The following is a 26,236-nucleotide window of genomic DNA, read 5'->3' as shown; positions in this document are numbered from 1 at the left end:
TTCCTTTATCTTCTGTTCTGGTCTGGAATGGTGGGTTTCATCCAATTGGGTAGACAGCAAGTTTTTGTTGCAAATCTAGGGCAAAACTCAGATCTGTTGAAGCTGTTCTGGTCAGATCTGGTGTAGGCAGGTTTTGTTGCATTCTTTCTTGTGGCGAATTGACCTTTCTGTAGCAGAATTGCGTGATATTCTGGGCAACTTCAGAGGGCATTTCCTGAGGCAGTTTGGCCTTCCCTGAGGCAGATTTGGAGCAATCTGTTTGCAGGTTCGTTGGAGACAGTTTGATTTATTGGATTTGCGGCCCAATTGGAAGATATTCTGAGGAATTTGGGGCCGCAGGGCTGCAGACCCGTCTGGCTGAAATCTGAGACAGCAGCGAAGGAATTTTCTGTGGTTACTCGACTGGTCAGCAAGCTGGAACAGCAAGATCTGTGGGCACCAGACGCTCAGTTAAGTAGAGGGGAACTGCAGTGAAGCCTCCCTGACGCACCGAGGTCTGAGTTTAAGCCAGCAAGGAAGTTGTCTAGTGTCGCCGGGATAATCCACAGTCAGCATCTGTCACAACAAGGGCTATTTCAAACACAGATCTCATTCAAGGATCCACGGGTTGCATCAGCTCGGATCAGGAAGGGACAGTCCCAGGACAAGCAGATCCCTGTGCAGTAAGAGCAGAATAGCACAGTAGATAATAAATTGTTATAGCATACCTGGACTTATTAGTTTAGTATAGTTACAGTGTGTACTGGTTTTGCTGACACCACAAATCAGCATTCTCCTTGGTTGGATACAATACCTGTTACTTGGGCAGTCAACCCTATCTGCTGTGAGATTGCTGAAGAACTTAATTACTGTTGGAATTCTTCCATGCTACTGTTACTGTGAATGTGCACTACTGCTAGACAATTATATTGCTGTAAAGATCTTTATATTCATGCATGCTCATTGTTAGAGAGTGTACTTCTGTGTATCATCTGATTTATTAGTAACCCTAGCCAAACAGAGAAACCCTAGGGGAAAAAAAATCCCCTTGGGAACTTACAGATTTCCACAGCCAGTCATTCGTAGATAATTTTCTGGAGTGAATTGTTTCAAGCTAATACACACAGTTCACTCCAGAAAACTATCTACAACACCCTACTTGATTCGGTGATTTGACCACCAAATCTCGAACCTCATTATTTAAATTTTATCATTACAGTGGCTCCATATTCAACATATAACATGATTCGTAAATAACACTTATTGAATGTAACCATTCTAACAACATACACCAAGAACATGTATAATTATCATCTTGCAAAGCAAGGTATTGCGACTATTATGTAGAGCTACATTTCAATTGTAGCACTTGTTTAGACTCTAACGTAATGCATGTCTCAAGGTGAATAGTCAATTACTGTAGAAATGGACTACTATAATAGGTTCAAAATATTAAACTGATAGGGGTCATGCAATGCAAAACCTCAATGTTTTTCTCTTCAAAAGTACGGCATGACCAAGTTAGGATTTCCATATCAAAGATTTTCCATGCCTCTCTTCAAGTTTGTTTGTTTTCAAATGTTTTGCTTCTTTTGCAGTGCGTTCATGTAGGTTTTGCCACCCAGCCAGCACAAGGTCCGCGAACAGGAAGACCTGATCAAATTGAAGAGTACTGGTCTATATTGCAACCTGTACTTTTAAAGTTATATGACAAAATGAAAAACTGTAAATTCACCAATGCAATGAGCTAGGCTTTGTATTTCAAATATGTGCAGTACCTCTTCTGGTTTCTTTATTTTCAAATGTTTTGCTTCATTTGCAGTGCAATTCTTGTCCTGTATTATTTTGACAGTGAGGCAGCGCAAGGTCTGTGAATGAGGAAGACCTGAAAAAATTGAAGGGCAATGGTTTCTAACACAATCTGTACTTTAAAGTTATATGACAAAATGCAAAACTGTAAATTTAACAATGCAGCAAGCGGAGAACTTGGTTTTTCTGTTATGTGATACTATTTTACAATGTCCAAACAAAACCTTTTGATACGAAGAATGCTACATATGAGAACACAATGGCATGCAATAAAAATAAAAAATTTGTTGATTTTCAAAGACTTGGGAAATCGGACACGATCTTAATTCCACAATTCTGCATTTTATTTTACAAAGTTGAGCAATGTCCACTAATACAAAGAACACTAAATATGTTCATTTGATGACATACCAAAAACATTGGCATACTATTACTGGCGCTTTTTATATACAATTTTGGGACTCTCCTGCATTCTTTTGTCATTGAACCACTTCACAATAGCCTTACGTGGCAAATTTGTCAGGTGTATGATATTATCTACCATCGCATCCTGCATAATCAAATCAAATGTTTGAAATACAAATTTTTCACTACCATTCATCTTTATTGAAATTGACTTTCAGAAAAATGAAAATTTTGACATATTTCCTAATCGAAGTTCACACAAGATTGGAGCAAAGGTGACTATAAGTTGAAATATTCCTTAAAAAAGAACTAATTAGGTATGTGAAGATTCCCTCTCAAATGAAGATATATTTTCCAGTAATTCTTTATCTGATCTTCCAGATGATAAGAATGAAAACAAGGTCCCAGATATTAGGTTCCACAATGACCAAAATGACTTCAGCCTTCTGCATTTTCTGACTACCAGTGGTTTCAGAAGGTTTTGAGGTGCCCTGGAAAGAAACCCTCTATGTTAATCCTCTGTCCTAGAGACTATTTTATTCTTCAACATTTCATGTGTAGTATATATTGATGGAATCATGATTAATTTGGGTATTTTGTATTTTTAATACTAAAATATCTAGATATAAAAGCCCTCACCCAAAATTCCCTTCACAAACCCTAGTTGTTGACAATAAAGGCCCTAAATCACCTAAAGAAAGCCCAAGGGAGGTGCACCTTGGGTTGGAGGACACCTTATATGGATTAAAATATTATTTTCACCTCTTTAAACTCTAGATGGATGAAGCCCTGATTTAGAATGAAGGTAGATGAAAGATTCATTTGCTTGAGGCATGGTTGGAAGTGTAGAAGTTTCCCTCCTAGCTTAGATGAAGATATTTTGGGAGAGAGAAGATAAGCGGCATTTTAATGTGTTGTTCTTCATCTTTCTTTGTTTTTCTTGGGTTGATTTGATGGCCAAAATTACTAGTTCAAGTATGTTGATATAACCTTTAAAGAAAGCAAATTTCCTCTAATAAAAAAATGTTGGGGTTGAGGTGAAACCCTCCCTTCATCTAGACTCTACCTGCAAACATTATGTTTATTGAAGCATATTTCTTGTTGTTGTGTACAAGTTAGCACTATTCAACCTATTTTGGGATTTGCCCTAGCTAGAGTTGTTGGTTAAGTGTGGCACAATTAGGCCCTCTTGATGTTTTGGTGAAATCACAATTGAAGAATGATGTATTGTTGGTTGTTTGATATGTTAAGGATCCACGGATCTGATCCGGATCCGAATCTGCCTTGATCTGTCCAAGGAACTGAAACGTGGCGGATCTGAATCCGCCTTGATCCGTCCAAGAAACTGCAACGTGGCGGATCCCAATTTGTTGGAAACGGATCCCGCATTTTGGAAACGAATCCCATATATTGGGAATGGATACTGTGTAAGTACGACCGGATTTCAAGTTTATTGCAGCATGGTTTTTAGTTTTAGGTTTTTTTTTCGAATAGCAACAGCGCAACAGAGGACAATTCGCCAGGCAACAACCCCACTCGGGTTTGGAATTCATTTAATTTTAAATTTTTGTAGTGTTTAGATTCTAGAACCAAACCTGCAATGTTTCAAAATTGGTGGTGAATGAATATTAAAGTTCGAGATAGGCGTCTCACCAACCTCTTACAGTACAGAAACGTAGTGTGGGGCATGCTTGAAAGCTTTGACGCTTTCTCCATTTCAGCTATTCCATTTGGAACTGCCCACACCAAAGAAATCCAGGGCTTAAGATTTATAGTTCCAAGGAAGCTCGCATAGTGGGGGACGTAGCTCAGAGCTTGCCTAGAATTTATGCAGTCGTGGACAATCGCCAAGCAGACCACCAAGCATCCATCATTGAGATGGAAGGTAAGATGTGTGATCAAGTCACTTCCATTTTAATTGACCCTATTTCTAAGTACAGCTATGTCAGCCCGAAGCTTGTGGAAAAGTGCAAATTGATTAAGGAATTGCACACAGAGCCATGGCTAGTTAAATTGGAAATCGGGACAAAGAGAAAAGTTAGTCATTTGGTGAAATCTTGTGCATTTGAACTCAGTGGCATGCCCACAATAGCACATTTAAATTTGTTGCCATTGGGTGAGTATAGCATATTATTGGGCATGGACTGGATGTACATGCATAGGACCAAAGTGGATTGTTTTGAAAAAGCAACTGAATTCTTGGATGATGCTCGGAAAAGGAAAATATTACAAGGCAAGCGAAAACCAATTTCAGTCAGACTAATCACAGCAATGCATGCTAAACACAGTAGCTGGAAGGGCTGTAAATTATTTGTTGTGCAAATATCCAACAATAAAGAGGCTAGTGACAGCATTGGGTAAGAAGAAAGTGAATTGCTGAAGAAGTATCTGGTGTTGCAGCAATATGAGGATGTGTTTCCAGCGGATATACCTGGTTTACCTCCTCATAGGGAAGTCAATTTCTCTATTGAATTGGTTCCTAGAGCAGCACTAGTGTCCACAGCACCATACAAGATGAGCATTACTGAGCTGGTAGAGCTAAAATTGCAACTAAAAGAAATGCTTGATAAAGGTTACATACGGTAGAGTGGGTCGCATGGCGAGCTCCAGTGTTATTTGTGACGAAAAATGATGGGACGCTCTGACTCTGTTTTGGCTATTGGCAATTGAATAAAGTAACCATTAAGAACCAGTATCCGTTGCCACGGAATGATCATTTATTCGATCGGTTGAGGGGAGCAGTAGTACTCTCCAAAATCAATTTGAGGTCTAGACTAGGTTGCACGAAACGGGGAAACGGGTACGAGTTTCCGAAACGGGAACCGATACGAAACGCGACCTCCCCAAATTTTGGAAACGGGGAAATGCGAATATATATATATATATTAGGACATTTAAGAAATATGTGCAATCATAAAGCATATATGATACATTCTAATTTATTACATTATGATAAAATTGTCAATTGTCAATGCATAAACTATAAGTCTCTAAATTTACATCACATTTACTCATGAATGATCACATAATGAAAATAGAAATATCCAAAATCAGCCACGAGAAATTTCTAATTTCTTGTCTCATGCTTGATTGGGAGTCTCCTCCTACATAGTCGAACGACCTTAGTGCTCTTGATTAAATACAAGTTTCATACCCTAGTACCCTAGGGCCTACATGCTCTTCATTATTGGGAGTCTCCCCTGCATAGAGGGCTTGGTTCTCTTGATTAAATACAAGTTCCATACCCTAGTACACGATAAAATCCAATGGAAACATTGCAATCCCCCCCAATCCTGAAATCCTGAAAAACAGATAAGTCTGCTGGATTTTGAGTGAGATCTAAAATTCTACTTTCTCCATATGAAATCCAATGAGGGTGAAACCACTCTCAAACATCCTGAGTCATTTCATGGTAATGTTAAAAATTTAAGTAAAAGGATTTAAGAATTTAACATTACCATGAACTGCATATCAACACTAGGGCAAAAGTTCACTTTTATAACTTTAGACAGGCATCTAGAAGCACCTAGAAGTCACTAGGATAACCTAAAAATAAATTAGAAAACAAATTTAAAAAAAACACAAGTAAAAAGCTGAAACGTGAGTCATACGGCCCTGAAACGCGTTTCAGGCCGCATTGGTCACGTTTCAGTTTCGTGAAACGTAGCAGTACGGCCTGAAACGCGTTTCAGGGCCGTACCACACGCGTTTCAGCGTTTCGTACCTGTTTCTGTATGGAAACGCCCCCTTGCCCTACGTTTCCTGCAACATAGGGTCTAGGTATCTTTAAGTGTGCATCAAAGAGGAGGATATCCACAAGACTGTTTTCAGGACAAGATACGGGCATTATGAGTTTGTAGTGCTTACTAATGCCCCTGCCACTTTCATGTGTCTAATGAATGGTGTGTTGCGTCCTTATTTGAACAAATTTGTCATTGTTTTTGCTGATGAATATTGGTGTATTCAAGAACTGAAGAAAAGCATGAACAACGTTTGGCAACAGTATTGCAATTGCTAAGAGAGAATAAGCTTTATGTAACTTCTTCCAATCACAAATTCATTACTTGAGGCATATTGTCTCAAGGGAGGGAGTAGCAGTTGACCCAGAGAAGATTAAGGCAATCATGGAATGGCCTACACCAAAGAATGTGAATGAGGTCAGATCATTCATGGGATTGGTAGGTTACTATAGGAGGTTCATCTGAAACTTCTCCAAGATAGGTCATCCTATCACATCATTGCAGAGAAAAGAAAAGAAATTTGAATGGACAGTTGAGTGTGCAAAAAGCTTCGAGCAATTGAAACAGTTGCTCACGAATGCACCAGTGTTGAGAATTGCAAATCCTGATAAGGATTTTGTAGTATGCACAGAGGCCTGCAAGGAAGGCTCAATGGAGTGTTGATGCAGGAAGGTCAAGTGGTGTGCTATGAGTCCCGAAAGCTAAATGAACATGAACAAAATTACGTAACTCATGATCTGGAATTAGTTGTCGTCATCCATGCACTAAAGATGTGGAGACACTACTTTCTTGGTAGAAAATTCACCCTAATGATTGATCATGGAGGGCTGAAGTATTTATTTGAAAAGCCAAGTTAAATGCAAGGCAGGCAAGATGGCTAGCCACGCTCAGCGAGTTTGATTTTGAAATCAGATATATAAAGGGCAAAGAGAACAAGGTGGTCGATGCACTTAGAAGAAGGATTCAATTGAATCATCTGGCAGCCATAAGCTTCTATGAAGTGGACCTGGGGTAAAGGGCCAAAAACGCAGGACAACGTGATGAAAAGTACCAACAAATAAAGGAGAAGGTTGTAGCAAGATGGTGAGGATGAAGAGTATCATCTCATAGGTGATGGCCTAATCAAATTCAAGAATAGAATCTGCGCCAAATAGTGAGGAATTGAAGGGGCTCATCATGAAAGAATTCCACAACAAGCCATATTCAGGCCATCTCAGTTACCAAAAGACTCTCACAACCATAAAAAGTTTATTTTTGGCCAAATTTGAAGAAAGAAGTGGTTGATTTTGTTGCTAAATGCATAGAATGTCAACAAGTGAAAGTTGAGTGCAAACATCCAGCAGGTTTATTGCAGCCCATTCCCATTCTGAAATGGAAGTGGGAGGTGATCTCCATGGATTTCATTATAGGCTTAACGAGGACCTCCAAACAGCATGATGCAATTATGGTGGTGATTGACAAGTTGAGCAAGGTAGCTCACTTTGTGGCGGTCAAATCCACCAACTCAGCTAGTGAGGTGGCTCAAATTTTCATAAGGGAGATTGTGAGGTTGCATGGAGTTCTGTTAATTTTAGATAACAATGGTATGTTCTATGCTTAGCACAATTAACTTCAATGTTCCTTTACCAGCCCAATGACAATTTCCAATTATTTCCAGTAGCAATCACATTAACTTAATCACATTGACAATAAATGCAAATAGAACATAAAAACATATGCAGAAAAAAGCCAAGACGAGGACACCAGATATGGCAAATGCCAGGGAAAAACCCCAATGTGGGGAAAACCCTTTGATCAAATCTTCTTATTATTATTCAATAGTTCAGCAGAGAGAGAGAGAGAGAGTACAAAAATCAAATTCACTTGCCCAATACACAGTCAAATCATCCCTATCAAATTATGCAGTCAATTTCAGCCCTAACTAGAAAGTCAACGCTAGTCAAAACAGCAGCAAAACTTCACCAATGCAACTCAGTCTTCCTTGGTCAAACTCGGCCTGAACTAGAGGTCAAATGCAGCCCAAAACAGCTCGGTCAAACTTGTCAAAGGAGAGAGAAAATTTGTTGTGATTTTTTGCAGTCAAAACAGAAGTCAACCTAAAGTCAACGATGGTCAACATGCCCAGAAAACATTGATTTTTGTGCCCAGAAATGCAGCCTAAGGAGATTGAAACTCTGCCCCAGAAAACGCAGTCAAACTTGGTCAATAAGGCCTTGGTCAACGTTGTCCTGAAACTCTGAAATTTCGGCCTGCAATCTATCCCAGAAAATTCGTCCTTCATCCACACGTGTGAGAAAGAGAGAGATGATCCCCAAGTTGTACGAATCAATCAGATTAGGAGAGAGAACAAATGATGAGTGAGTGATGTCCAAATGAGGAGAGAGGTCACTCCTATTTATACAATTCCTTGAGGGTGAAAGGACACATATATTGGGCTTCGTGAGCCTACATTAATCTGAGGCCGACCTTAACAATTTGTGCATGAGAGAGAATAAATTCAAAATTCCACTTCTACTTGTCCGAATGAGATGATCTTTATATCAAATTTGGACCTCTCAAAAAGAGGAATCCAATGCAATAATCATCTCCATCATATGAGTTGTCCCAAGGTGGAATTTGGCCCTAGTTGCCAATTTTAACACTCTCTTTCAACTAGGGACAATTCCACCTGTCAATCTGTCTGTCATCACTACTCTGCTCTGCTTTGTTGAACCATGAAATAATAATGAAGAAGTGATCGAGAGTGAGTCACAAGACTTTACCACTTTTCACTAACACAAGTCAATCCTTGATCCCATATCAAGTTGTTGAACACCATGCATCCTAGTCATAGGGAGTACGGCAGTACACGATGCATCTATCGGTAGTGCTATGGTCCCTAACCACTTTTCCCAACTCATTGGCCAGATGAGAGGTACTTCCCATGAGTCCCGGACTCCATGGGTAGGATGTATGTTGGGGCATCAACAGGAGAAGGTGAACCACTCATCCTGCTCATATGCCATAGGAGAAGGTGAACCACTCATCCTATGCATATGTCAATCGTAAGGGAAGGTGAAACACTCACCCTACACACATGTCAACCATGATGGGGTATCACAGGGGAAGGTGAACCACTCACCCTATGGTCGCTCATAGCTCCAAGAAGTACCCCAAGCCCCCAGGAGCTCCTAGAGCTTAGTGTCCAACTCATGCGTAACCCTAATAGGAGGGTCTTTCCACGACTCCCAGTCTCTCTCGGAAGGTTAAGAATTTGACCTTCCCCAAAGGCTTCGTGAGAATGCTTGCGACTTGCTCATTCGTCTTGATGTGTTGGAGCCTTATTGCTCCCCATTGTACCATATCCTGAATAAAGTGGTACCTGATATCAATGTGCTTGGAGCAATCATGGAACACGGGATTCTCTGAAAGGTGAATCCCACTCTAGTTGTCACAGAAGATCACGGTGGTATCCAGCACATGCTCAAATAGCTCACTGAAGAGCTTCCTCAACCAAACAGCTTCACAACAGGCCATACTCGCAACAATGTATTTGGCCTCGGCGATGCTTAAAGCAATTGATTTCTGCTTCCTGCTCATCCAAGATATTGAAGACGATCCACCACACTGCCAGCCCAGTCAGCATCAGTATATCCATGTAGCCTCAAATTACCGACAGTGTATCTCAGTCCATAATGGATTGTGCCCTGGAGATATCTCAAGAGATTCTTAGCAGCAATCCAATGAATGTGATGAGGCTCGACCATAAACTGACTCAACGTGTTCACGGCGAAGCATATGTCAGGACGAGAGTTTACCAAGAACATCAAGGCCCCCACAAGTTGATGATACTCAGAAGGGTTCACTAATCCAGGCCTAACAACACTTCCACATAGCTTCTTGAAGTTGAGTTCCATCGGAGTAGACATGGACTTGCAATCTACCATCCCACATCTCTCAAGTAGCTTCACAATGTATTTTCCTTGAGAAAGAAAAATCTCACCTGGCTTTTGCCAAACCTCCAACCATAGGAAATAGTGCATCAGTCTTAGGTCCTTCATCTCAAATTCGAAAGCCAACTCCCTCTTGCATTGATGAATGAGAGGGTCATCACCTGTCAGAAAGAGATCATCCACATAGAGGACCAGAATGAGAGGCGTGTCCTTTTCAACCTTGAAGTATAGGTTCGGGTCAGCTTCACTCCTTGTAAATCCCAGCTTCATAAGATAGCTATCTATCCTCTCATACCAAGCCCTGGGAGCTTGCTTCAACCCATAGAGGGCTTTCTTCAACCTGCATACATGTGTCTTACAATATTGAACTTCAAACCCCTTAGGTTCTACATAGACTTCCTCCTTAAGCGAGTCATGCAAAAAAGCAATTTTGACATCCATTTGGTGTAGGCTCCATCTTTGTGAGACAGCAAGGGCTATGATCGAACGGATAGTGGTATATCAGGCAACCGGTGCAAATATCTCATCATAGTACACTCCTTCCTTTTGAGAAATGAACCTAGCCTTGAACTTTTCAGCACTCCCATCAGCTCCATGTTTGATTTTGTAAAGCCATTTTGAAGTGACCACAGACTTGCCCTTGGGTCTAGGAACCACATCCCAGACATCATTCTTCATGATCGACTCATATTCCTCGTTCATCGCATCCTTCCAAACTTGGTGCTTCACGGTTTCTTCGAATGTACATGGCTCAGATTGTACAATGGTACTCATTGCAGCTAAGTAACCTTGGTACCTGTTCGGCTTCTTGCTTTCACGAAATGTTCCCCTTGGTGCAAGTTGCATACATGTGTCTTACAATATTGAACTTCAAACCCCTTAGGTTCTACATAGACTTCCTCCTTAAGCGAGTCATGCAAGAAAGCAATTTTGACATCCATTTGGTGTAGGCTCCATCTTTGTGAGACAGCAAGGGCTATGATCGAACGGATAGTGGTATATCAGGCAACCGGTGCAAATATCTCATCATAGTACACTCCTTCCCTTTGAGAAATGAACCTAGCCTTGAACTTTTCAGCACTCCCATCAGCTCCATGTTTGATTTTGTAAAGCCATTTTGAAGTGACCACAGACTTGCCCTTGGGTCTAGAACCACATCCCAGACATCATTCTTCATGATTGACTCATATTCCTCGTTCATCGCATCCTTCCAAACTTGGTGCTTCACGGTTTCTTCGAATGTACATGGCTCAGATTGTACAATGATACTCATTGCAGCTAAGTAACCTTGGTACCTGTTCGGCTTCTTGCTTTCACGAAATGTTCCCCTTGGTGCAACATGTCTTTTAGTATCTTCAAGAGTATCTTTGAGCCACAAAGGTCTTTTTCTTGAAGTAGAGGGCTCACTAGGAGGTGGATCAATGGGATCCATTGGACCTTCAACATCGGGCATTGGATCATCTGTCGAAGATTCATCCTGCTTTCTTGCATCATCATCATTGTCCTTCCTAGTAATAGGAAGATCTCAGACTTTCCTAAGGGCAGAATCTTCATCGAAAGTGACATCATGACTTATTTCCACTTATATTTGACAAGGCACATAAATTCTATATGCCTTCGAAGTTTCACTATAGCCTACAAACGTTCATTTCTTCCCAGATGCATCTTGCTTGTTTCTTTTCTCTTTTGGCACATGAAAATATACGGGACAACAAAAAATTCTAAAATGAGAAACATCAAGTTGCTTACCAGTGAAGACTTCTTCGGGTGTCTTGAAGTCTAATGCTTGATGCAGGCATCTATTTTGAACATACACAGCGGTGTTGGCAGCTTCTCCCCATAAGAACTTCAGTAGACCTTGGTCATGAAGCATGGCACGGGTGGCTTCTATGTTAGTTTGATTCTTCCTTTCGACAACACCATTTTGTTTAGGGGTATATGCAGTAGTGGTCTCCCTCTTAATGCCAGCTTCTCTATAATAGTCATTGAATTCATTTGACTAATATTCGGTCCCATTATCGGTCCTCAATGTTTTGATCTTCGTCCTTGTTTGATTCTCAACCAAGGCTTTGAAAGAGCGGAACCATTTGAACACTTTGTTCTACTTCTTTAAGAAATAGAACCATGTTTTGCCAGAGAAGTCATCCACAAAAATTGCATAGTACAAATATCCTCGCAAAGATGTTACAGGCAAAATATCTAATAGATCAGAATGGCCCAATTGAAGAGCATCAGTAGTTTGACTTTCACTTAAGGGAAATGGCCCCCTTGTATGTTTTCCAGTTGCACAACCCTGACAAACTCCTTCACGATCTAAGTTGAATGTGACCATCTTCCTTACATCAGATAAGGCTTTGTAATGAAGGTGAGCAAATCTTCGGTGCCATAATTCGGATTGAAGAGAAGTATCGCAAGTCATAGCTCCCAAAGGACTCCCTCCAACCTGATAGAGACCTTCAACGCTAAATCCAAGTGTGAATGCATCTTTCGGGTTCCTTTGCCAAACACGAACCTTCCCATCAATGAATGTCACCTTGAAACCTTTATCTTCCATCGCAAAAATAGAGACCATGTTCTTTTTCAGATCAGGTACATACAACACTTCTTGGAGGATTTGACCTTGATTTAAGTGAAGAGTGACAGTCCCAATTCCTTTCACGGGATAAGTGGCATTATCCCCAAGTATAATCTCCATATTTGTCTTCTTTACAATCAAGTTTGAGAGGGCCTCCTTGTACCCAGTGAAGTGCCTTGAGGCACCACTATCAATCAACCAATGATTCAATGTATCTGAAGGAGAGGTGGTGGTGAGGGCAGAAATAAGATAAAATTATTTTTGCTTTTATACAACATTAACTTCTTCATATGAGGAGTTTCTCGACTTCTTGGGAGGACGAACATTTCCATATCGAGCAGTGGGAGCATTCCTCTTTCCTTTGTTGTTGAACCTATTGTTCCTTTGATTCCATTGCCTTTGTGGTTGTTGTTATTGTTGTCACCATCTCTTGGAGTATCCTTCTTGTGAGAACACTCTCTAGCAAAGTGGCCAAACCTGTTGCAATTGAAGCATCTTCGTTTTCTTCCTTCTTTGAATCCTGGCTTGAACCCTTGACCTTGTCTTCATGGACCAGCATTGTTCTTCCTTTTAGCATGAGCAAAGAAGGTAGTAGGATTGTTTCCATTTGAGGGCTTGTATCTTTCCATCATCCTTGTTTCTTCTTGAGTGCATCTAGCCAATAATTCATCAAATCCCGGAATCCTATCATTATTGAGGATGCTAGTATTAAACACATCCCATTCTCTTGTAAGGCCTCCAAGTGCAATAAGAGTGAGCTCCTTGTCACCAATAACTTCTCCAATACATAGGAGATCATTCTTGATTTCGGTAATCCTCATGAAGTAGGATTGAATGGATTCTCCTCTATCCATCTTGATGTCTTTCAACTTGTTCTTCAGAAAGAGGACTTGATTTGCATTATTTACTTTGAACATCCCAACCATTTTGTCATACATCTCCTTAGATGTTTCCAAATCAGAAATATAGGCAACCAAAGGCTTGTGAATAGAATCAACAATAATTTTCTTAGATTTAACTTCACCTTTCTTGTACTTTGTTTTTGCAGCAGCGGATGCACTTGATGGAGGCTCCACCACTCTTCCTTTGACATAGTCCATAGCATCATTTTCTTCCAAAGTCAAATCTAGAGACATCTTCCATGCATGATAGTCGGATTTGTCCTTAAGATTGTCCTCGGATTTGAAGTAAGATGTAGTCGTCATTGAGACTAGTTCCAAGTACCAACTTCCCTTAGTGATTGCTTTTCCTTACTCTTGCTTGGGATTTGTCTTCACCTGAGCTCTGTTACCATGTTAATTTTAGATAACAATGGTATGTTCTATGCTTAGCATAATTTACTTCAATGTTCCTTTAGCAGCCCAATGACAATTTCCAATCATTTCTAGTAGCAATCACATTGACAGTAAATGCAGATAGAACATAAAAACATATGCAAAAAACAAACCAAGACAAGAGGACACCAGATATGGCGAATGCCAGGGAAAAACCCCAATGTGGGGAAAACCCTTTGATCAAATCTTCTTATTATTATTCAATAGTTCAGCACACAGAGAGAGTACAAAAATCAAATTCACATGCCCAATACACAGTCAAATCAGCCCTGTCAAATTCTGCAGTCAATTTCAGCCCTAACCAAAAAGTCAACATTGGTCAAAACACCAGCAAAACTTCACCAATGCAGCTCGGTCTTCCTTGGTCAAACGCGGCCTGAACAGGAAGTCAAATGTAGCTCGGTCTTCCTTGGTCAAAAGCACCCTGAACAGGAGTCAAATGTAGCCCAAAATAGCTTAGTAAAACTCGTTCAAAGGAGAAAGAAAATGTGTTGTGATTTTCTGCGGTCAAAACAGAAGTCAACACTGGTCAACATGCCCAGAAAACCTCGATTTTTGTGCCCAAAAATGCGCCCTAATGAGATCGAAATCCTGCCCCAGAAAACGCAGTCAAACTTGGTCAATAAGGGCTCGGTCAATGTTGTCCTGAAACTTTGAAATTTCGGCCTGCAATATGTCCCAGAAATTCGTCCTTCATCCACACGTGAGTGAGAGAGAGAGAGAGAGATGATCCCGAAGCTATACGAACCAATCAAATTAGGAGAGAGAAGAAATTATGAGTGAGTGATGTCTAAATGAGGAGAGAGGTCACTCTTGTCTATACAATTCGTTGAGGGTGAAAGGACACATCTATTGGGCTTCATGAGCCTACATTAAACTAAGGTCAACCTTAACATTTTGTGCATGAGAGAGAATAAATTCAAAATTCCACTTTTGCTTGTCCGAATGAGTTGATCTTTATATCAAATTTGGACCTCTCGGAAAAAGGAATCCAATGCAATAATCATCTCCATCATATGAGTTGTCCCAAGGTGGAATTTGGCCCTAATTGCCAATTTTAACAAGTTCCCAAGAAGGTCATCTCAGATAGGGATGCTAAGTTCACTTCCAAGTTTTGGAAGGAGCTATTTGCAGGTTTGGGGACTAAATTGGCCTTTAGTATTGTTTATCATTTGTAGACGGATGAACAAACAGAAAGGGTGAACCGAATCCTCAAAGACATGTTGAGGATGTATGTAATGCACTAGCAAAAGAAGTGGGAGGAGTATCTTCCACTTGTAAAATTTGCATATAATAATGGCTACCAAGAGTCCTTGAAGATGAGTCCATTTGAGAAATTGTATGGGAGGAGTTGCAATACTCCTATCAGCTAGAGTGATCCAATAATCAGGGTCCTTATTGGGCCTGATATGCTCAAAGAAATAGAGCAGCAAATTAAAATCATCAAACAGAATTTGAAGGTGGCACAAGACAAGCAAAAAAGCTATGCAGATCAGCATAGGGTACATAAAGAGTTCCAAGTTGGGGAACATGTATATTTGCAGATTAAGCCCAAGAACAGTTCATTAAAGATTGGGTCATGTGCCAAGCTAGCACCTCGTTTTTGTGGACCTTTTGAAATCCTTGAAAGGATTGGACCAGTGGTCTACAAGCTGGCCTTACCTCCATTAATAAAAGTCCATGATGTTTTTCATGTTTCTTTGCTTAAAAGATATGTACAAGATTCTAATCATGTGATTGATTGGCCTATGCTACGGGTGGAACCAGAGGGAGAGTTCCAGCCATAGCCACTATACATCCTAGATCGAAGGAGCACCAAGCTCCAGAATCAAGTAATAGAGCAAGTCAAAGTGCAGTGGAGGCACTTTGGGCCTGAGGAAGCCACTTAGGAAATGGTTGACACAATGAGAAAAGGATGTCCCTTTCTGTTTGTTGGTTAAAGCAAATGTATATGAACTGCGTTGAAATTATAATGTTCTATTTTGTAACAATTACTTATTCCAAAACTTCTTTTTGCTGCAATATTAGTTAAGCAATTGTTGATAGAACATAAACCAAATGCACAATTGAAGGCAATCAAGAACAAGATAAGACAAAGAGAATTTAGATCCAATGATCAGGGCAAAACCCACAAGGAGAAAACCCAACCAGATTCCTCTTCTATTATATATCAATTGTTCAGCAAAGATACAAAGTACAATGAGAGATCAAGAGAATGAGTAAGTTCACCCATATCTGAACAAGTTGTGGCATGAAGATCACTAGTAGCAACAGCGGATGCAAACATTGAATCAACCTTCAAGTTATGCTCTTACTCTCCAACTCTCTCTCTCACAATCTTCTTCAAGTCTCTCCAACTCTCTCTCTCTCAAGTTTGAATCCTTCTTTCACAATGCACAAGTAGTGAGAATGAGATGATATGAGATACATATATATAGGAGGAGCAACAAATTTTGGGCATAAAGAAGGAGTAATACGCATGCCTTGAGGAGGAGTTACATATGCCATTTAGGGAGGTATACATGCCTTTGTAACTCATGCCATTAAGGAGGTACGCATGCCTTAGTAACTCTTGTCATTAATGAGGCACGCATGCCTTAGCAGCTTATGCCATAAAGGACATAATGTAACATATGCATTAGAGTGTGTAAGAGGAATTTTTTATGACATGCTTTAATGGGTTTGTAAGAGGAATATGCCATGCTTTTAAAGAGTGCGTAAGAGAGTGTAACATATCCATTAAGTGAGAGAGAGTAACATATGCATTAATTGAGGGGAGTTACATATGACATGATTGAGTGTCGTGATTGAGAACCATGATTGAGAGACATGAATTTCCTTTTAATAATAATATAATAGTATCATAAATGATAATAGTAGTAATAATAATAATAATATTGATGATTAAGTCGAGATTAAACTATTAGGATCGATTAATGATAAGTTAAGTTATTTTCCATCAACTATACTTGATTACCAATTGAAGTAAAGTGATTTACTATTTTTGGAAAGTCATGATTGAAATGATAGACATGACTTTCTATTTTTAGAAAGTCGCTCTAGAATTATTAGAAATGAGATTTTAATCAAGGAAATTCATCCCTTAGCTGTCAATTTTCAACAAACTGTAAATGTTATATAGAGCTATGTATATAAAGCTCCATAAGCAATATTTGTTTGTTTTAAGCATGTCTTTTGTGTTGCATATCGGTAAAGAACACTAAGGACGGTGTTCCCCCAAGGGGGAGGGGTTTGTGACAACCCCAATTATGTAACCTCATTTTGCAATGTAAATAATTTCATAAAAGAATTACGGGTTGAGTTATGGGACACGGATTCCAGGGACTGGATGTTAGAAACAAAAGCCAGAAAAGATTTTCTTACTTTGATAATAGCTTGTGATATATTTGAATTATATTATCTTCTTATATCTTCTTTTCATCAAGCAACTATCAAACCATAAAGAGCATGAAGATCACAAGAACAATAGAACACAATATGTAGGCTTTCAACTAGGGCAAAACTCCTCTCCTAGGGGAAAACCCAGTCAAAATTCTCTTGTTCTTATAGAACCAAGTCAAAATGAGACATCCAAGACCTCTAGACCAAGACAAAGATTCCCTCCTAACACCAAGTCAGCCCTCCAAAGAATTCTCTCCAAACAAGACAAGGCTTCCAAAAGTCAACGAAGATCAATGCTTCAAAGTTTTGTCTCAATCAAGGTTTTCGCCTCCACTTTAGGTCTGCAATTTCAGCCTGCAACTTTGGAACTGCAATCTGCCCAAAAACCCTAGAAAACTTGCACATGGGAGCTGCAACAAGATAAATTTCAGATCTTTGACTTTGCTAGGGCTTCTCTCTCCTTCATTAGGGCTACTCCTCTTTCTTCTACCTTCGCACTTCATTTCTATTGCAGATTGAAGATGTGAGTGATATCTGTCCTAAAAGGTCGAAGTCTTCTCCAATATATACCTTTTCCAATAGGTCGAATAGCCACATCAAAGCCGACTTGTCACAGGTAGGGCCGACTTGGTCTTGGAGGCAAATCTAACTTTCTTGACTCAAAATATTTTTTCTTTCTTCATATAAATAGGCCAAGAAGGGTCTAATACATATGGCAAAAATTCTTGACTCATAACAAACCCTAGAAGCATGAAATGCATGCTTTGACCTAGGAGACAAATAAAAGAGCATGAAACCCATGCTTGACAATAATTTTCTTTTTCTTCTTTTTCACTTTTTACAGTAAATATACAATGATATAAATACATAGACAATTATGAAGAATGAGCATAGTTACATTTTTCAACACAAGGGAGGTTGCTTTCCTGGATGGTATGACCTTCCTTAAGGCAATAAAATCTGAGTTGTTGGGACAGCCATTAAAGGTTGGTTGTTGTATGTCTTAAGGGACCGGTTCATGAATTTAATGGAACTGTAAGAAGTACGCAAGACCATGCACTATTGAAAGAAGAGGGAAGCAAGAAGAGTGTTGAGAATTCAATAGGGAAATGAATATGTTAATTCTCTTAACTTGATAATTGTTTGTGTTACCTTTTACTTATTAGCTTTGTTCGTTATTATTCCAATGTGCAATACATCAAACAGCTACCAAAACAGTAAGAACAGTGACACAGTATATAGGCGACAAGCCAAGGCCACAACCCCTCCTCTTGAGGGGAAAACCCATAAATCTCTTATTTATCTTTCAGATCTTTCAATTGGCGAATACCATGACCTAGACTCAGACAAATACCCTCCAAGATCAAGTCTACCACGTCCTCCTGTTGCAATATCTTCGACCTCACAGTAGATCCGAAATTCTTCTCCCCAGCAACTGTTGTTGCTTCTCTAGGAGACTTCGATCTCCCTCTAATTGCCTTCCTCTTGACATCGCTTGCCTTGACTTGAGTCCTAGGGCTAGTAGGATGCCCTAAGAGACTTCGCTTGCCTTCCCTTCTCTTCCGCTTCCAAAATCGAACCCCGAAAGATCCAGCGCAGAAACCCTAACTTCGATCTTCCCAGAAGAATAGATAAGGCCCAGAAACACTTCGACTTCCTCTTCTTCGCACTTCCTTCTTCGACTTCTCCTTCTACTTCTTCCAACTTCCTTCTTCGACTTCTCCTTCTACTTCTTTGCATAAGAGATGAGAGAATGAGTGATACAAATGGAGGACGAGTTCTTATATATAGGCTTCCTCAAGGGTGGACGTGGCTCTTCATGTAGGCCGACATGATCTTGGAGGCATTTTGACACTTTCAAGACAAAATAAATTTTTCTTTACAATTTACAATGTGCCCATAAGGTCTTCCATATATGATAATGACTCTTCTACCTAGGACAAATCCTAGATGCACTCAATGGGTGCTTGACCTATAAAATAAAAGAACTTGAGCATGAAACCCATGCTCCAATAATAATAATAATTTCTTTTCCATTTTATATTTACAAGAATACATTTCATACTGTTAAAATTGGCAACTAGGGCCAAACTCCACATGGGTCATCTTATTTATGACAGCTGATATTTTTCTTGGATTCCTCTCTCCAAGAGGTGTAGGATGATCTAAAGATCATCTAATTCTGACATGTACAAATGAAGTTATGAATTTATTTTGATTATGGTCAAATTGTCAAGGTCGTCCAACAAACTTATGTAGGCTCAGAAACCCAACAGTCACATCTATTCATCCTCAACGTTGCACATAAATAGAAGGTGACTTAGCCTCATTTGGACACACTCATCTTCACACTTCTCTCTCTCTCCTCATTGATTGGGTACGGATTTCTGGGCCTCTCTCTCTCCACACGTCTGAAATTTCAAGAGAGCGAAATTTCAAGAGGCCAAAATTTCAGGAGAGCAAAATTTCAGGAGACCGAATTTCTGGACAGTTTGACCAAGCGTTGACCAGCATGCGTTGACCTCCTTTGACTACGTTTTTGTGAGGGCTATCTCTGTTTGGGCAGGCCACATTTCTGGGCACAGAAATCGAGGCTAAACGTTGATTGTTGACCAACGTTGACTGCAACTATGGCTGACCGCAAGTGGGTTGTTTGACCAGACTTTGACTGGGTTGAATTTGACTGTTTTGAGGGCTGTTTTATCTTGTTGTTTGGAGGCCGAAGTTGACCGATTTGCTAAGGGTCAAATCTACCCTGTTGACCAGCATTGACTTTTCTGGTTAGGGCTCTTTTGTTGCTGTTATAAATTATCAGATTTGTAAATTGTACTATCTCTCTCTGTTGAACTATTGAAGACTAAAAGAAGATTTGATCAAGGGTTTCCCCACATTGGGGTTTGTCCCTGGCTGGTGCCACATCTTGTGTCCTCTTGTCTTGGCTTGTCTTCTACTGTTTATGTTTATGTTCTATCTGCGTTTTACTATCATGTTGATGTGATTGCTAATCTGAATATTGATACTGGGCTAATAAAGAAATTGAAGTAAAATTGTTCTAAAGCATAGAACATACCATTGTTTCCTAAAATTAACATGGTATCAGCGCTGAGGTGAAGACAAAGCCCAAGCAAGAGTGAAAGAGCAATCACCAAAGACAGTTGGGCAAGGACAAAAGGTTCAATGGGTTCCTCATCCTACTTCCCGGCTAAAGACAAGCTCCATGATAAATATGACTATCATGGATGGTAGATGTCTCTTGATTTGACTTTGGAAGAAAAAGAAGTGATGGACTATGTGCAGGGTAAAATCCCTTAACCTCCTTCAAATGCACCGGTTGCTGCGAAGACCAAGTACAATAGGGATGAAGTCAAAGCAAAGAAGATTATCAGGGATTCCATTGGCAAGCATTTGGTGGCCTACATCTCCGAATTCAAGACCTCCAAGGAGATCTACGATAGGTTGGTCGGCATGTTCAAGCTTAGTAATGCTAATCAAATTCTATTCCTCAAGAATAAGTTGACGGATATTAAGAAGGGCAAGGACGAGGATATTCAATCCTATTTCTTGAGGATTACTGAGATCAAGAATGATCTACTCTCAATTGGACAAGTCATTCCTGACAAGGAACTTACTCTCACCACCCTTACAGGACTCCCACCTAAGTGGTATGTATCTAGAACCACTTTCCTCAACAATGATCGAATTCCAGGGTTTGAAGAATTGATGTCGAGATGCATTCAAGAAGAAACAAGAATGGTGGAGCAAGAAATGCCTTCTAATAGAAGCAACCCCACTGCATTCTCCGCTCATGCCAAAAGGATAAATAATGCAGGGTCTAAAGGTCATTTCCATGGAAACCCTGGATCTAAGGGAGGAAGGAAGGGAAGGTGTTTTGTTTGCAATAATTTTGGCCACTATGCAAGGGAGTGTCCAAATAGAAGGGACACATCACATGATGATGATCACAATCATTCCAGGGGCAACTTCAACAACAACGATCAAAGGAATGGAAGGTCCAATGGCAAAGGAATCAAGGAACTCCAAGTAGGAAGAATCAAATGTTGTTAACAATAAGCAAAAAGAGTACTATCTTATATCGGGCCTCTCCACTACCTCTCCTCCAGACACTTTGGGAAATTGGCTAATTGATAGTGGTGCCTCAAGGCACTTCACCGGATATAAGGAAGCCCTCTCTAATCTGATAGAAAAGGATACAAACTTGGAGATCATCCTTGGAGACGATGCCACCTATCCCGTGAAGGGAGTAGGGAATGTTACCCTTCAATTGAATCAAGGTAACACTATTCATTTGCAAGAAGTACTATATGTACTTGATCTCAAGAAGAACCTGGTGTCCATTTCAGCCATGGAGGACAAAGGATTCAAGGTGGCATTCATTGATGGAAAGGTACATGTTTGGAAAAGAAATTTTAAAGATGCTTTTACTCTTGGGTTCAGGGTTGACACTTTGTATCAAGTTGGAGGAAGTCCATTGGGAGCCATGTCTTGCGACACATCTCTACAATCTGAACTATGGCACCGAAGGTTTGCCCATCTTCATTATAAGGCCCTACCCGATGTGAGACAAATGGTGACAGGTATGCCCGAGTTCAAAGTAGAGCATGAAGGTGTATGTTCAGAATGTGCCGAAGGAAAACTTACAAAGGGACCATTCCCCTCAAGTAATAGCAAGACCACAAATATATTGCAATTGATCCACTCCGACATATCTGGTATGATGCCCGTAAACTCTTTGGGAAGATACTTATATTATCTCACCTTTACGGATGATTATTCTCGCAAGACCTAGATCTACTTTTTGAAGAAGAAGGATGAAGTGTTCACCTGGTTTCGACACTTCAAAGCCTTGAACGAAAACCAATCCAAGAAGAAAATCAAGATATTGAGGACTGATAATGGGACCAAGTACGAATCCAATGAATTCCAAGATTATTTTAGAGAAGTTGCCATTAAGAGGGAGACTACAACGCCATACACTCCTGAGCAGAATGGTATGGCTGAAAGGAAGAATCGCTTTATTGTAGAAGCAGTTTGTGCCATGCTTCATGATCAAGGTCTTTCGAAGTTCCTATGGGCTGACGCTGCAAATATCACCATGTATGTTCAAAACTGATGCCCTCAACAAGCATTGGACTCCAAGACTCCCGAAGAAATGTTTACTAGTAAGAAACCTGATGTCTCTCATTTTAGAATTTTTGGAAGTCTCGTATATTTTCATGTGCCGAAAGAGAAAAGAAGTAAATTGGGTGCATCTCGGAAGAAAGGAATCTTTGGGGGCATTAGTAAAAATTTTAAGGGACATAGAATTTATGTGGTTGGTCAAAAGGAAGTTGAGATAAGTCATGATGTCACCTTTGACGAAGATATGGCCTCAGGAATATCAACAACCTTCCTATCCTAAGAAAGGACAAAGAAGCTGACACTAGAAATCAAGGTGCAAAAGAAGACAAAACGATGCCTAATGTTGATAAACCTATGGATCCTATTAATCCTCCTCCTCATGAGCCCTCCTCCTCCAAAAGGAGAACCTCATGGCTTAGGGAGACTCTCGAAGACGCTGAGAGACACATTGCACCAAGGGGGACTTTCAGTGAAAGCAAGAAGCCGAGCAGGTATCAAGGATATTTGACCGCCATGAGCACTATCATTCAAAATGAGCCTTCATCATTCGAAGAAGTCGTGAAGCATCAAGTATGGAAGGATGCTATGAATGAAGAATACGAGTCAATTATGAAGAATGATGTCTACGATGTGGTCCCTAGGCCCCAGGACAAACCGGTTGTCACCTCTAAGTGTTTCTACAAAATCAAGCATGGAGTTGATGGAAGTGCAGACCCTCTCATTCACAAATGTAAGAGGGAGTTAGCTTCTAAATTTGAGATGAAGGACCTAGGACCGATGCACTATTTTTAGGGTTGGAGGTCTGGCAAAAGCCAGGTGAAATTTTCCTCTCTCAAGGAAAAAATGTTGTGAAGATATTGGAAAGATTTGGGATGGTGGACTGCAAGCCTGTGACTACTCCAATGGAACTTAACTTTAAGAAGTTATGTGGTAGTGTTGTTGGACCTGAATTGGGAAATGCTTCAGAGTATCATCAACTCATAGGAGCACTGATGTTCTTGGTGAACTCCCATCTGGACATATGTTTTGCAATTAACACATTGAGCCAATATATGGTTGAGCCTCATCATATACATTGGATTGGTGCCAAGAATCTTCTGAGATATCTTCGGGGCACAATCACTCATGGACTGAGATACACTGCCGAAGATGTGAGGCTGCATGGTTATTCTGATGCTGATTGGGCTGGCAGTGTGGTGGATCGCAAGAGCACTTTTGTATGTTGTTTTTCTTTGGGTTCTGCTTTGATATCCTGGATGAGCAGGAAGCAGAAATTGGTTTCCTTGAGCACCGTCAAGGCTGGCTACATAGTTGCTAGTATGGCCACCTATGAAGTTGTCTGGTTGAGGAAGCTCTTCAGTGAGCTGTTTGGACATGTGTTGGATACCACTGTGATCCTCTGCGACAACCAAAGTGGGATCCGATTATCAAAGAATCCCATGTTTCATGATCGCTCCAAGCATATAGATATTAGGTACCACTTTATCCAGGATATGGTACAACGAGGAGCAATAAGGCTCCATCACATTGGGACTGATGAGCAGGTCGCCGATATTCTGACAAGGCATTGGGGAAGGTCAAGTTCTTGGCCTTTCGAAAACGACTTGGAGTCGTGGAGAGACCCTCTTATGAGGGTCTTGTATGAGATGGACATTGAGCTTTGGGAGCTCCGGGGGCTTGGGGTACTTCTTGGAGCGATGAGCAACCATAGGGTGAGTGGTTCAGCCTTCCCCTAGTGGTTTGTTGTGTACAGGGTGAGTGGTTCAGCCTTCCCATATGATACCCCTTAGCGACATGTAGGCAGGATGAGTGGTTCATCCTTCTCCTGTTGAGACATCCTACCCATGCAGTCTGGGACTCATGGGAAGTACCTCTCATTTGGCCAATGAGTAGGGAAATGAGGATAGGGACCATAGTACTACCGATGGACGCATCGTGTACTACCGTACTCCCTATGCTAGGATGACCGATATTGATCTGGGATCAATTGGAACTGACTTCGGGTCAATAAGAGTGGTATGAGAGACATCCTACCCATGCAGTCTGGGACTCATGGGAAGTACCTCTCATTTGGCTAATGAGTAGGGAAATGAGGATAGGGACCATAGAACTACCGATGGACGCATCGTGTACTACCGTACTCCCTATGCTAGGATGACCAATATTGATCTGGGATTAATTGGAACTGACTTCGGGTCAATAAGAGTGGTATGAGACACTCTCTTTTGATTGGAACTGACTTCGGGTCAGTAAGAGTGGTATGAGACACTCTCTTTTGATTGGGACTGACTTCGGGTCAGTAAAGAATGGTATGATACATTCTCGATCACTTCTTCTTCTTCATAGTTCAACAGAGCAGAGCAGTGCAGAGTAGTGCATTGATGGCAGAGATAGTACAGATTGGCAGATGGATTAGCAGATGGAGTTCTCCCTAGTTGAGAGGGAGTGTTAAAATTGGCAACTAGAGCCAAACTCCACATGGGTCATCTTATTTATGACAGCTGATATTTTTCTTGGATTCCTCTCTCCGAGAGGTGTAGGATTGATCTAAAGATCATCCGATTCTGACATGTACAAATGAAGTTATGAATTTATTTTGATTATGGTCAAATTGTCAAGGTCGGCCAGCAAACTTATGTAGGCTCAGAAGCCCAACAGTCACGTCTATTCATCCTCAATGTTGCATATAAATAGAAGGTGACTTAGCCTCATTTGGACACACTCATCTTCACACTTCTCTCTCTCTCCTCATTGATTGGGTATGGATTTCTAGGCCTCTCTCTCTCCACACGTCCGAAATTTCAGAAGGTCAAAATTTCGGGAGGTCGAAATTTTAGGAGGCTGAAATTTCAGGAGACCAAATTTTTGGACAGTTTGACCAAGCATTGACCAACATGTGTTGACCTCCTTTGACTGCGTTTTTGTGAGGGCTATCTTTGTTTGGGCAGGCCGCATTTCTAGGCACAAAAATCGAGGCTAAACGTTGATAGTTGACCAGCATTAACTGCAGCTAGGGCTGACCGCAGGTGGGCTGTTTGACCAAACTTTGACTCGGTTGAATTTGATTGTTTTGAGGGTTGTTTTATCTTGTTGTTTGGAGGCCGAAGTTGACTGAAGCTGACCGATTCGCTAAGGGTCAAATCTACCCTGTTGACCAGCGTTGACTCTTCTAGTTAGGGCTCTTTTGCTGCTGTTATAAATTATTGGATTTGTAAATTGTACTCTCTCTGTGTTGAACTATTGAAGACTAAAAGAAGATTTGATCAAGGGTTTCCCCACATTGGGGTTTATCCCTGGCTAATGCCACATCTTGTGTCCTCTTGTCTTGGCTTATCTTCTACTGCTTATGTTTATGTTCTATCTGCATTTTACTATCATGTTGATGTTATTTCTAATCTGAATATTGATATTGGGCTAATAAAAAAATTGAAGTAAAATTGCTCTACAGCATGGAACATACCATTGTTGCCTAAAATTAACACATACTTATGAAGACCAAACCTAGTTACACATTTTTCAACACTCTCTTAACTAGGGAGTTATTCATAAGAGGTCTGTGGTTATTCTCAATCTGAAGAGATCTCATAAGAAGAGTCGGATTGGTAACCCATCTGTCTAGCATCATATTAACCAGCATTGTCACATAGCAAGGCCTTGACTAATAGCTCTATCTCTCCACAAGGTCAGAGCACAACGCTGACGAGACCAATGATGTATAGACACCATCCTCATTGTCTCCCAAGGTACATACTCCACCCGGGTGTTCACAAAGTATGACCTCCCATTGGACTATTCTTATCTTGGGTAGCTAATCCTCAAAGAATATCGGTCCACGACTACTCTTGTCTTGAATGCCCTAACAAATTATCAAAGAGTATCGAATGTCAGATGGTTACCCAATCCTCCATTCTTTCTTCCCAA

General features: G+C 40.5%; 1 protein-coding gene across 4 annotated transcripts in view; it reads right to left on the bottom strand.

The window, feature by feature from the left end:
* Nucleotides 1-1,587: 1,587 nt before the first annotated feature.
* The window catches only part of LOC149143919 (protein OVEREXPRESSOR OF CATIONIC PEROXIDASE 3-like), a 130,827-nt gene continuing 106,178 nt past the window's right edge, over nt 1,588-26,236 (bottom strand). The window contains exons 4-5 of one of the 4 annotated variants that reach the window (XR_016264223.1): nt 1,758-1,864; nt 1,588-1,668 (exon numbers count right to left, since the gene is read on the bottom strand). Coding sequence is in view for 2 of the 4 variants with exons in the window: in XM_089447484.1 (XP_089303610.1) it covers nt 2,219-2,338 (120 nt within the window). In the remaining 2 variants the exon portion in view is untranslated. Of the gene's footprint in view, nt 1,865-2,199; nt 2,339-26,236 lie in introns of all 4 variants that reach the window. The other 3 variants (XR_016264224.1, XM_089447484.1, XM_089447485.1) reach the window with 3 other exon arrangements.

Source organism: Pinus tabuliformis, chromosome X (assembly GCF_031772625.1).
Source record: "Pinus tabuliformis cultivar Carrire ecotype Pingquan chromosome X, CPIR1, whole genome shotgun sequence".
NCBI classification, from domain to species: domain Eukaryota; kingdom Viridiplantae; phylum Streptophyta; class Pinopsida; order Pinales; family Pinaceae; genus Pinus; species Pinus tabuliformis.
This window is presented reverse-complemented; position numbering and strand designations above follow the sequence as displayed.